Raw genomic sequence first — 16,708 nt, 5'->3', positions numbered from 1 at the left:
CTTCGTGTTTATGCATTTAAATGTTATCAAGACTGAATTGTGTCAATTAACTATACATGGATTCCTTACTGTACCTCAAATGTTGAGAATCATACTTGTATTTTAGCTGTCATTCCTGTGAATGGGATGGACACCGTGTCCAAACCCACATTCTCCATATCTGAAGTGCAAGTCGGATATGGATACGCATGGTTCGCCAGAAATTATGATGGTATGAATTCAAGTTTTTGTATTGTGCATATTTGCGTTTAAAAATATTGAATTATAATTGTTATCATGCTGTTTTCACGTGTATTATTACTAAAGTGGTGGTGCCTAGAATCGCGAGTCTTGGTTAACTTTATTGAATGGCTCCGTCGCTAGTTAACTAGCGCTCTTTCAAGAGAGATGTAACGGGCCTGTACTAAAGTTTAGCTGTAAATATAACGATAAATTTATATATTTAACCATATACTGTAATTACACTGCCATGCACGGTGTTGCCTTATGACGTAATTTATCGCCTGTTATCAACCTCAGGAAGGCTGTCTAGACATGGTGTCAACGTACAATGCAAGACGGATAATGTTCAGCGTCCTGCAATATAGTGTACTTTGTGGCATTGCACGAGAAATGTTTGAAATTAGTTATGATCAAGCTGCTGTACACTTTTGAGGATTTGCATCTTTGTCAGGACACAAAATATAATGGTAAAAATATCGATATCATATTGAAGAAGGTTAGTACGTATGTACAACGTATTATAGGTGCAAAATCATTTTTCGCAGAAAAATGGCACACATTTGTTAAAAATTAAAGCAGAGTATATATATATTGAAGCAAGTCAGGGAATATATCGTATTATCCTAAAAAAATCACCATAGTTTCTCATTCCGAATAAGTGATGGACTCAACCTTGTTTTAGCTATGAAATAACGAGTGATAATATATATATATATATATATATATATATATATATATATATATATATATATATATATATGCATATATATATATATATCACGACTCTTTATTTGGGTTTTGAGCATCAACAGTTAAACAAAGAATAGATTATTATGTTTAACTCATTCTACCTAATATAAGTATCAACAATGTGTGGTCTTACATAACGCTTGCCTGTGTTTCCAGGTTACTGAGCGGTGTGGCACAGTGGGGTCATGTGGCCTTACACAACTCTGGTCTGGTTGTTTCTGGAGGAAGATATTGGTAACTATGCTTACAGTCCATAAGTAAAAATGTATATTTTGATTAACATTTCATCAATTTTAATGCTTATACAAAATACATTTAAAACCGTGTTATTGTGAAGTATAATTTCCAATGTTAACATGAAGGTATTTATAAAGTGTAAAGTATAATAAAATTTGCAATGTTTCGATGAACAATAAATGACATGATGTAGAAACTTATAATATATATTCCACATCGTGCATACTTATACAACTTTAATGTCCACTTTAATAATGATGTATTAATGGAAATGTCCCAATCCGCAGTATATGCTTCAAGTGAATGAACAATTCCTAATAAGGAGTTCGTTAGTCCTAAATAGGAGAAACTAACTCGTAATGAGGAGATTAAGAGCGCTAAACGAAATGTCTCGTAATTGTAAGTTTTTATCTCCTAAAAACTACTAAGTATATCATAATTAAGACTTAGTAACGCATCATTAGGATCATAGCTCAGAATTACTCATTCCTGATGTAAGACTTACTATATCCTTATTGATAGTTCGCATCTAATTAGAAAACTAATGTATGGGGGAAGGGGTGAAAAGGGGTACCGCCAAAGTCGACAGCAACGGATGTTTATCATTTGTTTCCGAAACTGTGTTTAGCTTCTTTTTTTTGTAAGTTGATGAATATATGTTTTGGTTTTACAATTGTTTCGTAGTTGTAGAAAAAATATATCATCATTTGAACTTTTTAAAGCCTGATTCACTGTAGTAAATGTACAAATATTTGTTGCAGGGATATTTATTAGTACAAATGGAGGCATGTTAGAGGATTACCAGAACACATCATTGACTACAACTATGTACTACCTGGAATACTTATTACTGGACAAAGAACCATGGCTGGAGTCTTCAACTGCCTGCTCCTTTCCCGAACCTTGGAAAAACGAGACAGATTCGAGGTTGACGGAAATTTCTGCTTTCTTACCGGACATTTCCGAGTATGCCGGAATCTACGGAAATGAGTTTCAACCCGATTTCATATTAACTGTGAATGGAAGTTCACAAACGCAGCTGGACTTCGAATCGGGCAGACTCGGGGAAAACGAGATATACAACCCAAGACAAAAAACGATTCTGGACTGAGATAAAATACCCATGGGAACTTTACGATCCGCTTATGGACCATAACAATGTTACGACAAAAACAAACGTGACCTATGTTCGTGAAGGTGGAAAAGTGACATCAATGAACATAAACATTGGCACCAATATAACATTTACAAAAGATGTTTCTATGTTAGACGTTATATTCCGAAACACTAACGGAAGTTGTAGGTTATTTAGCGCAGCTTGGTTGGTATATCTGTTAGTTTCTTGCGATGTGTGGCAATTGTATAATGGTGTAAGGCCAAAATATAATCAACACAATTAAAGTCATTTAAAAACACAAACGTTTTATAGAACTCAACTTAAACGACACAACAAGTGGTCATGATGTGAAGAATTTATTTATTTTGCGTTTGAAATATAAAGCAAAATTCAAGTGAGCGGAAACAGCTCTAACGAATGAATATCAAGAAGGATTTCCAAAGCGACCTCATTTCGTTCATATTTTTTGGTAAACTTTACGATTAAAGAAGATTAATTTAAACACGATTTGTTATCATATTAGCATGCAAAGATCGCATTTGGAAAGGCCGAGAAATGAGTATCAAAATTGACTTATATTGAAAGGAAAAGATTAATCCTAATTCTTAAAATTTCGAAATTTCCATAAAATGAAGCATTAATTTTTAGTTATAAACTATTCATAATTTAAATTTAAAATTGATCTGACTAAAATAATTGGTATATATACACAACGACATTAAAAGCTCGAATTTGTATTTTTTTCTCATACATTATATCAATTGCAAAATCGAAAACGATGAATCGGTTTAATGTTTGCCATGATTTTGAGTATACGAATTTCTCGAAATGTATTGCTACTTTTAAATTCAATAACACAATAGTTATAGTCGCTCCAATTCCATGGTGTGTATTTCGATCACAACTGAATCGTTATCATTTACAAATGTTAACGTTCTGATCTTCGCAGACGGTAGCATGGTGTTGAGTTGAATCTGAAACACGTTGTCATGGAACACCTGTAACGAATACAAAATTCAATGAACTAAATATCATAGCAAACGGCATTATAAACAGCAACACGATGCCTAAGCGAAATAAACATGTGCGCACGGCAATCGGAAAATTGAAGTTATGGTAAGGTATATACGTTTGTAGCGTGGCGACATGAAGGAATATGTGTATATACTCACTAGCGGATTTAGAGGGGGGCGCATCCGGCGCGCGCCCCCTCTAAAATCGTCAAAGTTTACTTTTTATGTCAATTTAGGAGATAAAAAATAATAAAATACGCCCATAATGCATCATTTCCAACTACAAATTGTTAATTTTTCTTGATTGCTTAACCCCCAATCCATATGCAAACAGTTTATGCCATACACTTTCGGTTCAGAGGGAGGGGTGCATGTCAAAAGGTTGCGCCCCTAAGCTACGCCCCCTCTAACGTTGATTCCTGGATCCGCCCCTGATACTAATGTATGTAAGGTCATGTGTATGTGGGGAAAATGCCTATTAAGTCGGATAAACACGTTTGTTTGCGGCGCCGCATGCGGAAAAGGGTGCACAAAACAACATGCTTGATTTTTTTAAGAATAAGGTAAGTACGTTTGTGTGCGCCGCGACTGGCGGAATATGTCTACATGGTTAGGTTTGTAGGTTTGTGTGCGCCGCGACAGGCGGCATTTTCTACATGGTAAGATGTAGGTTTGTGTGCGCCGCGACAGGCGGAATATGTCTACATGGTAAGGTATGTGGATTTGTGTGCGCCGCGACAGGCGGCATATTTCTACATGGTAAGATGTAGGTTTGTGTGTGCCGCAACAGGCGGAATATGTCTACATGGTAAGGTATGTATGTTTGTGTGCACTTCGACAGGCGGAATCTGTTTACATGGTTAGGTATGTTTGTTTGTGTGCACTTCGACAGGCGGAATCTGTCTACATGGTTAGGTATGTATATTTGTGTGCGCCGCGACAGGCGGAATATGTCTACATAGTAAGGTATGTAGGTTTGTGTCCGCCGCGACAGGCGGAATATGTCTACAGTGTTAGATATGCACGTTTGAGTGCGCCACGACAGGCGGAATATGTCTACATTGTAAGGTATGTAGGTTTGTGTTCACCTTGACAGACGGAATATGTCTACATGGTAATGTATGTACGATGTAGGTTTGTGTGCACCGTGACAGGCGGAATATGTCTACATGGTAATGTATGTACGATATAGGTTTTTGTGCAACGTGACAGGCGGAATATGTGTACATGGTAAGGTATGTAGTTTGTGTGCACCGCGACAGGCGGAATATGTCTACATTGTAAGGTATGTAGGTTTGTGTTTACCGTGACAGGCGGAATATGTCTAAATGGTAAGGTATGTACGTTTGTGTGCTACTCGACAGGCGGAATATGTCTACATGGTAAGGAAATAAATCCGAAAATTTCATATTTATACCATTTCAATTTTATAACAGTTGTTGTATTCGATCTTCTGGGTTAACCCTCGTTTACATTTTTCTCAGAAATATAACGCGTATTCCTTAACATAATACTGAAAGCACTTATTCTCGGAAAAGGATGAACATGCCTTACGAAAATCCTAAAGGAGCTACGCATTTGTCATCTTAAATGCCACAGTAGAAATGCCCATACTAGAAAAATGGTTACCATGACATACCTGGACGTAGTTGTCGTGTATCTTAACTTTAAGTTCTTGCATCTGGCCAATGTTGCCCGGGTACGGACCGACGGTCAAGAGTTGTTGCCACACGTTATTAATCATTTGATCTACTTTCAATGTTCCTCCACGTGCAACGACATGTAGGAAGCAGTTTTCTGCATCCAGATACAGGTTTAAAGAAAATCTGCAAAAAGTGAAACTAAATTCAATGAAAAGGTCATATGTGTGTGTAATTAAGGGTCTGTCTCTTAATAGAAAACTGAGTATTTAACTGTTAGTGGTTTTGTCTGTTCGAACGAATATCATTTTTATACTAATACAAAAATCAATTATAAAATAAACCTAATGGTTGTAAACATAATTTTAAGACAAAGTCCGCGAAATTTGAACTACCCCTTTTACATGTATCGCGTGATAGTCGACAAAGATCTCTGGTGCATAGAATGTTACAATTTAAATTGTATACAATAACTAATCTTAAAATAGAATCATTAGTGGTCAACTTTTTAAGACAGTGTACGCGAACATTTGGATAAACAGTCGAACATGGTCATGGTCGGAAAAGGCGCATGTGCATTTGTTTTGGTTTCGCGGCGAAAAAATTAAATAAGAGTCGACGTTTCGGTCAGTGATCGCCATCTGTTTATTTTATTCATAAACAGGTTAAACAAGTAGGTTTTACAATTAAAGATACACTCTTACTCCAAAATTAGATTTACCACATTTAATACTGTAATTTAATATTGTTTCAATAGTCCCAAAAGGATGAATAAATGTCGAAAACAATGGTTCTTATGAAGGATGCCGTGTTTAAATAGAAGGAAATGAGCATAAAACACAGTATTTCTACCTTATGAGACTTTAGCAGACCACAGTAAATATTTTAGCATTCACCAATCATTTAATATTTTTGCGCTTTCTGCTTTTAAATACACGATTAAAATCTTGTTAAAGGTAATTAATATTTTCCATGAATTATTTAGTAAGTAGATAAAGATTTATCAGTCAAAACTGATGTTTGTTATACATTTGTATGTAATGATTTTGAATAAGAGTGTCACTTTAAACATGTATTTGAAGGAAGGAGTGCTCATTTATGATATATACAACACCTATTCCACCACAACAATTTGTAATATGAATTATTGAGTCCATGCAAGATTCTTTTAATATTGAAAGTTGGCGAAAAATGATGTTAAGAATTGATTCCCAGTCATATGCAAAGACAATTGACATAACTCAAGTAAATCAATATTGCTCAAGATATGGATACGCCTGAAATTGCTGGAGTTGTCCTTCTTAAACATCGTGTATATGATAAATGGCAGCTTGCAAAATTCAAAAAGATACTTAAATTGCTTTCAATTTACCACAATGTTATTATGCTTGATTTTTTTTCGACTCTTGAGATCACGAAAGTAATCGCTAAGGTATAGGCATGATACTAGCTTGCTTGCGAAACTAACCAAACCACAGAACAATCGGAACATCTCTGCCATCTCCGCCATGAGACGAGCCTCATATATATAAGGTTACATTAGTTAAAGTAGTTCCTAAAATTAATAATAGTAATAATATTATTCAATTATAGCATTTAAGCATGTGTTTTATTAGTTAGTTGAAATTTATCCCAAGTAAAATTAATAATTGCATAAATCTTTATACAGAGTAATTTCCTTATTTGATATTACTACGCGAACTACTTATTTAAAAGCGTATTTAAATGTTAAGAATTCTTAAATTGTAAATCGTCCATGTACATCCAAAGTTTTTTGAAGAGAAATGACCGAAGTGCTCCAATTGAGAGCAGCGTTAACAGAACGCAAGGGCGCTTATTGTATTTGTTTTACAAAGAAAACAATATTTACTCTTTTTCCGTGGGTGTAAACGCAGCTCTGACACTACTTCCGGTCTCCAACGGAAACGGAACCGACTGCGAATAAGTTGAGCCTAAGCTCACTTTGAACTGAAAAAGAGACATAATGATTGAATATACATACACAGGAGGTAAATTGCCAAAGGGAAATATCAAGCAAATGACATTGTACGTGTTGGATAATCTCATTTTGGTAGAATAACGTGAAAATGGAAACGATTTTTTTACAAATCTCAGATAAAATTTTCCTTCGTGAAATCTGCGCATTTCCTTATTACACAAAACATGTTTGTTTACATTTGTAAAATAGTTTTCCTCATAAATTAATAAAACTGTCATTTCTAAACGCCTTAATGTTTTACATTCCCCAAAAACGTAAAGATTGTAGAAGGTGCTTATCTAGTCCCGAAGGACGAGGGTTAGATCTAGGGGTAAGGGTAAGGGAATGTTCTTATGGTTAGGGTTAGGGAAGGTCCTTAACTGATTTGGAAGCACCTGGGTTTTTTTCTGAATACAAAGTACAGATAGACCTTCTATAACAACCTCAAAGCAATTGGTACCAACGAAGGTATAAATGTTGACAATGAGCATTATCGGTTATAGGTTATAATGCCGATTATAGAAGGAATACATAAGTATGACTTCTTTAACAGGGACGAAGTCATTTTAGCATTTTTAGCAATATCGTTGGAGTAATACCATGATGACGTTTGTTTTTGACATCATATGACATGTTTTCAGCTCGGAACAAAATGGCAGCATTCTTTGGACAGAAAATTTAATTAAGAAAATAGCTTGTCATCGGATAATTATGCCCAATTTCCGGCTCAAAAATAGGACCAATGCAAGGGTCAGAGGGGTAAGGCCCTGCAACCGGCGACATGATGCGGTTACATTGTCATGTTTAGTGGATCGTGTACGAAATTTGCGGACACGTTACATTCAGCAAAGGCGTGCGAATCTGGGCCCGGGTTCTCGCCTCGCCATCAACCTCCGGTTATTACAGCGACCTTAACAACAAGGGCTTTGACTTCTGCAGGTGCAGGTACACAACAATTGGTATCCAAGGCTTCAAATCAGCAATCGTCATGCATCAGTGTTTCGACACCAGTGCAGTGGACTAGGGCTTTCACGAGTTCTGCCGGAAACGGGCAACCTACTTTCACCACGGTGCCAGAAATGTCGGTCACCCATCCCATCCCGGGCAACTAGACAGTGATTCCGACAAGCGTTGGGACCTCCGCACCGCTAGTAGGCTGAACTTTACCAGGGCCGATTTTCCCAACGACACATGCATTCCGGTCGCCTAGCCACCGGCCCCTCCTGTGTGTGGTGGTTCTAACTTGCAGGCAACGTTTTCGGCCTGTTTCAATGACGAACCAAGGCATGGCAATCTTTCCAACGAATACATTTAGTGAGAAAGATCCTTTGTTATTGTTAAATTCCCTAGAGATTGATACATATGTTTGGATCAAATTAAGGAAAATATTTGGAATAGAAAATATGCAGATTTAATTTTTCTTTTAAAACCTAATGCTCAAAATGGCTTTGACAATAATGTACAATTGACGTTAACTAATAACCAATTGATGTTAAAACTACAGTATAAATTCCAGAAGATTAAAAATATCGATAAATAGACTGACGCATTCATAAAGTATGCTTTGATATCCATACAAAGACACCAGTGTAGGGGGTCGGAGATTTTTAAGTACATAACAATTGTAAGGTGGGGGAGGGGGGGGGGGCTACTCAATCGAACCCCTTTGGCGGTTGTTACCAGTACGATATCCAGTTCCGTCTCCGTATGGCTAATGACAATTCAAGGTCATGGTCACTTATTGACGGTCATTTATGGATAACTTGTAGTCTCTCCCTAATGTTCGCCCCCAATTTGGAAAGCGATTATCTCCCTTATATATAAACAGGTCACATTTCCCTGCAACCGCCAGGCATAGTTGTCGTCCCTATTTTGGAAAAATGTAAAACTCAAATTAAATGCGACGTTTAAAGACAGTTGCTTGATCAGTATCCTAACAGACAAGATGCCGAGTATTTAAAAATGGTTTTGAAAACGGGTTTTCTCTAGACTACTCGGTGCCTCGTTAACCTTTTGAATGTCTAAAATTGAAATATGTTAACGGTCACGAGTCTATTGTTAGGCAAAAACTTTTAACGGAAGTAGAGGCTGGGAGAATGTCAGGACCATTTGTTAATAAACCCATTGTATTTTTAAAAGTTTCGCCTATTGGCCCAGTGCCCTTATTTAGAACGTGTAAATGATTTCATTGACCCAGAATTAGCAAAGGTTCAATACTCAAATTTCGATAATGCGGTTCACATGGTCAGGCGCCTAGGTAAAGGCACGTGGACTGGAAAGATGGATTAAAAAAACGCATTTCGCCTGTAACCTTGTTTCCCAAAGGGTTTTTGATTTATTAGGCATTAAGCTTGGTGATCAGTATTTTATTGATAAGTGCATGCCAATGGGCTGTTCAATTAGTTGCTCTACATTCGAAACATTCTCCACATTTCTTGAATGGGCTATTAAAATCAGTTTGTGTCAGAAATTAGCTATCCCTGTCGCTGACGAAAAAACCGTTTGTCAGGTTACATTTGAAACTAACGTTATGAGCTTGATTCTGAATTGATGGAAATTCGCATTCTGCAGGACAAAAATATATATATATTACAGCAGATTGAATTTATCATGACAAAGTCAAAAGTATCTTTGCGTCAGTTGCAGTCCTTTACTTGTTTATTAGCCCTTTGTACAAAGGCTTTTGTCAGTTGGTCCCGAATGCAGATACCCAGCAGACGCCAATTCCGCAGGCATTTTGGACATATTTAAAGATGAAGTAAATTATCTGTTTAATCAGTCTGTTTCCAAAAACACCAAGCAAGTTTATAGTCAGGCCATAAATGCATTATAAAACTATTTAAACGAATACAGTTTACCTTACTGCTGGCCTCCTTTATTGACCCATTTAGTTCAATTTGTCGCACATTTGTCTAAATTAAAAAATGTGCAATTTCCAAAATAAATGCCTATTTGTCTGGGATTTCATTTTTTCTAAAGCTAAACAATTTACAAGATTTCACTCAAGCACTCATAATACAGATAATGCTATGTGGTTTACAGCGGAATCGCCCCGTATATATTCTTAAGCAGATATTGAGAGCGTTGCCTTTTGTAGCATCATCAACTTATGAAACAAGTCATTTTGATGCATCATTTGTTATTGCATTTTTTGGTTATCTTAGGGTAGAAAAAATTGCAGTAGATGGGAAAGCAGGCCCCTAGCCGAAAGTGGCACTGATTTCGGATATATCAGTATCCGAATGCAAGTGCACACTTCTCATTAGGTGTTCAAAAACAGACCAGTATGGCAACTCTGTTTCATTGATATTTACACAAACTTCGGATAGTACTTTATGCCCTTTACTGGCTGTAAAGTTGTATTTATCGGTACGTCCTAACATTGACGGTCCGTTGTTTTGTCATTTTAGTTGGGGGCCGTTGACAAAATACCAGTTTAGAGCAATGTTAATGAAATGCCTTAAATTTTGTGGAACGAGACCTAATTTTAAAAGCCATTATTTTAGAATCGATGCAACAACATTAGCAAGTATGCTGAACATACCCGATGAGGACATACAAATAATGGGCCGATGGTGAAGTAGAGAAAGCAACCACAGGCGGTATATTCTTCTTAAAAAATAATCCCATAATTGTTATAACTTAATGACATAGCTTGTAAATGTTTCATCTATATTTACAGAGCAAATGATTTGCGCTCCGAGAACTGTGGGCTACTCCGTAAAAACATGAACCGAGTAATTCTTGCATTGATGCAATTGAATCCACATACTAACATAGTTCATTTATGCATTCTTCTTAGGTTGAATTGGCGGTATTCATTCAACGACAAAATAATGGAAAAATCCAGAGATCCTGTAAATAGGGCACTAATTCATTACGTTATACAGCATGGGCATTAGGCCATCAAACATTCGGTCTTCAACGACAAATCGCCTGGTCTGTTTTTATCCGATAGTGTACATCTATCGCCAGTCATATAGGACATAGTTTTGACAACCCTTCAATTGGCTCTAGAATAATTTAAAAAAAGCCCGATATCCATGCACCCGACAGAATAGATTGCTATGGGTCCTGGCAGTTGTGAAAATGTGGTCAACAATGATGGAATGCTAATTAACAATAATCAAATTTGAGCGCAATTTGCGGAATGTTTTGGACAATTAATTCATGAGAATATGAAGTTCATATAAGAACAATTCTTTAGTGATAATCGTTACAAACAATTTGATATAATCGTCTATGCACTGAATACCTTATCCATACTGTGTGCAATTACCAACAGATATAAGTATATTTCTTTGTTGTTTGTACAGTTATTGGTACTTATGGCCTTGGACTTGTTGGATTTCAAGTAAATAATGTTTGTTCGATTTATTCATTATATCATTCTTGTTTAAATATTGAATTAGTGATTGTATGTAGAAACAATGATTACAATATTGATTGACATTTGATTTATATGATAATTAAATTAAATTAAATATTATTTACGTATATCATGTTTATGAGTATGTATGTATGTCATATTTATGACTATGTATGTATGTCATGTTTATGAGTATTTCCGTATGTCATGTTTATGAGTATTTCCGTATGTCATGTTTATGAGTATTTCCGTATGTCATGTTTATGAGTATGTTTGTATGTCTTGTTTATCAGTCTGTCAGTATGTCATGTTTGTTAGTATGGTTATATAAGAGTCAAGGTCTGCCTCTCTGTCAATCTAAATATGTCCGTCCGGCGCGGTGTTCTTTACTCGTTGAAAACGCAAATTCTTGACAAGTTGTTGTTATTATATAAATGTTGGTATTACATAAAATATCTTATTATCTTTTTATATTCTTTACTTAAACATGTAAAAATATTCTTATTTACCTTTCTATACAAGATACAAAATAAATTACAACTGATATGCTCTATAATAATATTCAATGCAAATGCATGTACTTTCAACAAATAATCCTCCTACACCCAAATAGCATTTGAACAATAAATAAATAAATAGCGGTAAGTGCATGGGCAATTCAAAACGTTCATTTATAAATGCATGTATAACACGCTACTATATTCAAAACATCTTTTGGAATATGTTGGTCAAAAACCTTTTTACAAAATATGATGCAGTAATGGAAAACTTATTCAATCGTAAATTATTATATGTTTTATACACCGGCATATGTTTTGACTCTGTAATGAAGTAAATCTTGCCTCAATAAATTGAGAAATGGAACTAATTTTCAATTAAATCAACCGACACTAAAACATCAATTATATAGACAAAAATGAGGTTGTAGATATTTAGTCATAGTCTCAAAAACGTGCTTTGGGGCTGAGTTGCTATACTAGATATGACATTTTACGATAAATGTTTCAGTGCTTTAAACATTGAACAAGGGTAGATTGCTCTGACTGTTTGTGACAACGACTAAAATGCATATATACATGAGGCAAACAGTAGGAATTTTGTCAAAGTCATTATGTGTATTTTTTGTTGGTTGTATGATATTTATCATGTAAAAAAACATTTGTAAAGAACACTCGTAACTCGTGAGTTAACTAGGTAACATGGACAGAAATAGTATATCCGAAAAATTCGCCAATAGAATAATTTCCTCATGCCATGACAGTCTGCTTTTGGAAGAAAGGATCTAAATAAGTTTTCGAAAAAGTACACAAAAAATCGCGTGCATAAACCGCCAACAAGAGGGGGGGGGGGGGCAAAAACGTCGCAACACAAATAGGTTAACAAAATTCGCAAAAGAGGTGCTTGGACGATTAGGTTTTTATTAATATCAATTTTTTAGAATCGAAATACACTTTACAGTTGAGAGCTGATGATGTTACCAAAGGACCTCGATGGCTTGGCGCTGGTGTGCAGGACATGGACCTTTAATATATGCATATTATGTAATATTTTTATATTTACATTCCATATTGTTTTGATTGTCCTTGTTATGCACTCATTGCCGAAATAAATCTATCCTTCCATCCATCCATCCATCCATCCATCCATCCATCTACTGTACTGTGTCATAGAAGAGTCATAGATGTGTGAAATTTTTACGTTATATTTACCTGACGTCGTAATTAATATCAACATATTTCTAGATGTCAAAACAAGTTATGTTTGCAAACAGAAAGACAACAGCAATTATGTATGTTTTAGCAATTAATGCAGTGATATTGATTGGTTGTCCGGTTAGCGCAGTGGTTAGCGCACTCGCTTCTCACCTAGGCGATCCGGGTTCGATTCACGGCTCGGGCGCATGTGAGTCACCAAGCCGGACAAGTGGGTTTTCTCCGGGTTCTCCGTTTTCCCCCACAACACAAGACCACACTCTCGCGTAAAATCGTGCCAACGAGAGTGATTAATATAATGTTGTAATAACTTGTTTCACAATCGTTGTAAAATAAATATATTTAAACTAGTGATATTGACATTTAAATAATTAAGGAATATGAAGTTTAACCAGACATTAGTCCTGATATTTTGAAGGTAAATTGTTCGACGAATAAATATAAATTACGCGTAATACAAAACAATTACGTTGTAGCATTAAACGCAAAGCTTCGTGTATAATAATTAATTATAATGTCCCAGACAATGTGAGACAAATCCATCTTAAAATGCGGTCTCACCGGCGGTACGAGAGTCGCAAACGCTGTCCACATCGTAAGGTAAACTGTCCCAGATGACATTTGGGGTGTGCAAATAATAACTCGACGCACGGATACACGTAACACTCGTTGCCGTCATATCATTTGATGTAAGTTTTGTTATACAGAAATACGATATTCAGATGCCATTGTTTTATAAAATGTAAATACATGTGATCTTACCGGCGGTACGAAAGTCTCAAAAGCTGTCCGCATTGCAAGATAAACTGCGCCGGCTGCCATTTGGGGGTCATCATACCACCCTACTGTATGCGGTGTACAAACGCATGGTGAATCCGTCACTTCGATCACTGATTTCTGGAAGTTGACCGACTGGAATCCACATTTTTGAACGCACGTGAGGTTGACGTCTGCTGGGACGTTATTTACTGTCTTCTTTAGGTACTTCGTCTTCTGAATATTCCCGGCATTCAAAGTGACGGCTACGGTTGACAAGGCAATGAAACTAATAGGTTTCATTATGTCTTTAAACTTCTGAATACATTTCTGCTAACAAAATTTAAATAAAACAATCACTGAGTATAAAGAGACCGGTTTTGAAGTTTCCGTTTAAATTGAAATGATGCCAAACCACCCTGATATAAATAATTCATAACTGTTATAACAATTCAGAGTGACTTGTCGTCTCATAATCCTGGGGAATGGACTTGGTTTTAATGTATTCTACTAACGAAGTAGGAAATTATCACGGGTGGATGTATTGATATCAAGCGTCATACTAATTGACCATCAAAATCAATACATACACCTGTATAACAAACATCAATTTTGAAAGATAAACCTTTAACTTCTTACTAAATTATGCATTTATGGAAACTGTTAATATCTGGTAACAAGATTGTAATCGTGTATTTAATAGCTGGAAACAGAATAACATTAGAAATAAGATTTTCCACAATTGATACAATTGTTTTAATACACCAAAAAGAATGAAAAAATGTCGAAAACAATAGTTCTTATGAAGGATACCGAGTTAAATTTGAACGTTTTTTTCTACCTTATGAGACTTTAGTAGACTGCAGTAAATCTTTCAGCATTCACCAATCATTTAATATTTTTTGCACTTTCTGCTAATAAATACACGATTACAATCTTGTTATCAGTAATTAATATTAATATTTATATTAATAATAGTCGAAATTTATGTTTGTAATACATGTGTATGTATTGATTTTGAATAAGAGTGTCACTTTAAAAAATTACGCAGCGTAATTTGGGCATATGAGTGTCTACAAAGTGTTACCTTTTACATTATGTCGCATAACTATCAAATAACATAGAATTACTGAAGCGTTATAATTAAAACAATATACTTGGCTGTTACCATGCCTTTCAGGATAAATGTTTAACGAAACAGGCACAAAACTGAAATTATCAAAGTAGATAATGTTGACAATGACTGAAATGCAGATGATGGTGAGAAAAATAAACTCGAAAATGATTGATACCATTTCAATATAAAGTGTAATAATTAAATGTTTCATCGCACCAAAGAATTGTAACCTTTTTTTTTAAATCAAAAGGCTTTAGAACACATTCTCCCCCCCCCACCGCCCCCCCAAAGAAAAAAAATACCCAAAAACATACACACACACACAAACAAACACACAAACAATTGCTTGTCTAAGCAATCCATGAACTAAAAATTAAACGTTCTGAAAATCCGGAACATGTACACGAGCCTGTTGAAGAAGTATGATGTAATGATGTAACCGATTAGAAAATGCCTTGTTATGAAAATACATTCAAACTCCTTAGATATACGGTTCAAGTTCTAAAAGACAACATGATTGAAATCGGGAGTTTCGCGGCTGGAACGGTGTTAACAAACTTTACAATGCGAAAATCAACACTAGGAATGATCTTCCTACAAAATCGCTGTTGAACACAATCACCCAAGAGGTCAACACAGCCTGTGCCACTCATCCTCAACGATATGCTAACATACACAAGATTTTTGACATGAGACAATTCTACCCCAGAGGTTGTGGCTAAAATATCAACATTCTACGAAGCCAAATCGTGTCTATACAGACAGCTGTCGAAGACAAAGCCAGTGCCGCAAACGACCAGAGAGGATGCCAACTTTGAAGTGTTGGACGCTACCCGAGAAGCCGTTCCTCATTGCAAACAACCTGATCAACTGTCTACAGCCGAGGCCAGGGTTAAAGACGGTATCTTCTACTCTTCGCCGTCATTCATCTACCAGCTCTACACCATCTATGACATGATCGACGGGTATATGTGTCTTCAGGGACAACAAAGCAATGAAGAAGCTCGTGCTACTTGCTTCAGCACGCACTGCCACTTGTCCCCCCTAGCGTCTGTTGAAGGTGTGTGGTTCCAGGCTCTGAAGAATTTAACAATGACTCCGTGCCGCCGAGTCTTGAACCATTACGACATTGATGGTCCACATACTACAAATCATGCTGAGGGTTGGCAGCCAAAAACTAACTCCAACACTGCCACCCTATTGTTCACACTCTGGTAGACATTGTCCAGAAAGATGCTTATGAGGCCAAGTCCTGCAATTATGTAAATAATACCGACGTAGGTTGTCGCATGTTTGGAACATTTTGGACTTTGTTTACGTTCACAGGTTCTCTAAGACTTAGATCTTAGATCGCGATGGGTTATCATAGTGATCGATAACCTCGCTGGGTTATCATAGTGGTCGATAACCTCGCTGGGATATCATAATGGTCGATAACCGCGCTGTGTTATCATTGTGGTCGATAACCTCGCTGGGTTATCATAGTGGTCGATAACCGCTCGGGGTTATCATAGTTGTCGATAATCGCGCTGAGTTATCATAGTGGTCGATAACCACACTGGGTTATCATAGTGGTCGATAACCGCGATGTGTTATCATGGTGATCGATAACGACACTGGGTTATAAAACTTTTCTTTTCTTCAGCCTTAAAATTGCTAAAACATATCAAAGCGGCGAATTTTTACTAAGTTACCTAATTTTTGAACACTTGACCTAAATCTCGACACCAAAATTACTAGGTATTTGTGCTTTGGAGTTTAGTTTTATTAATTTAAAATATTGTAATATATGGCTGT

General features: G+C 36.2%; 1 protein-coding gene across 1 annotated transcript; it reads right to left on the bottom strand.

Moving 5' to 3' along the window:
• Window positions 1–2,836: 2,836 nt before the first annotated feature.
• On the bottom strand, window positions 2,837–13,632 carry LOC128219156 (uncharacterized). The gene is made up of 4 exons (XM_052926977.1): window positions 13,600–13,632; window positions 6,850–6,947; window positions 4,979–5,165; window positions 2,837–3,324 (listed from the first exon to the last, which is right to left on the bottom strand). The coding sequence occupies exons 1-4, from the start codon at window positions 13,630–13,632 to the stop codon at window positions 3,190–3,192; spliced, it is 453 nt and encodes a 150-aa protein (XP_052782937.1). The 3' UTR covers window positions 2,837–3,189.
• Between the last annotated feature and the right edge of the window lie 3,076 nt (window positions 13,633–16,708).

The sequence above is a fragment of the Mya arenaria genome, chromosome 15 (genome assembly GCF_026914265.1).
Source record: "Mya arenaria isolate MELC-2E11 chromosome 15, ASM2691426v1".
Taxonomy (NCBI): Eukaryota; Metazoa; Mollusca; class Bivalvia; order Myida; family Myidae; genus Mya; species Mya arenaria.
This window is presented reverse-complemented; position numbering and strand designations above follow the sequence as displayed.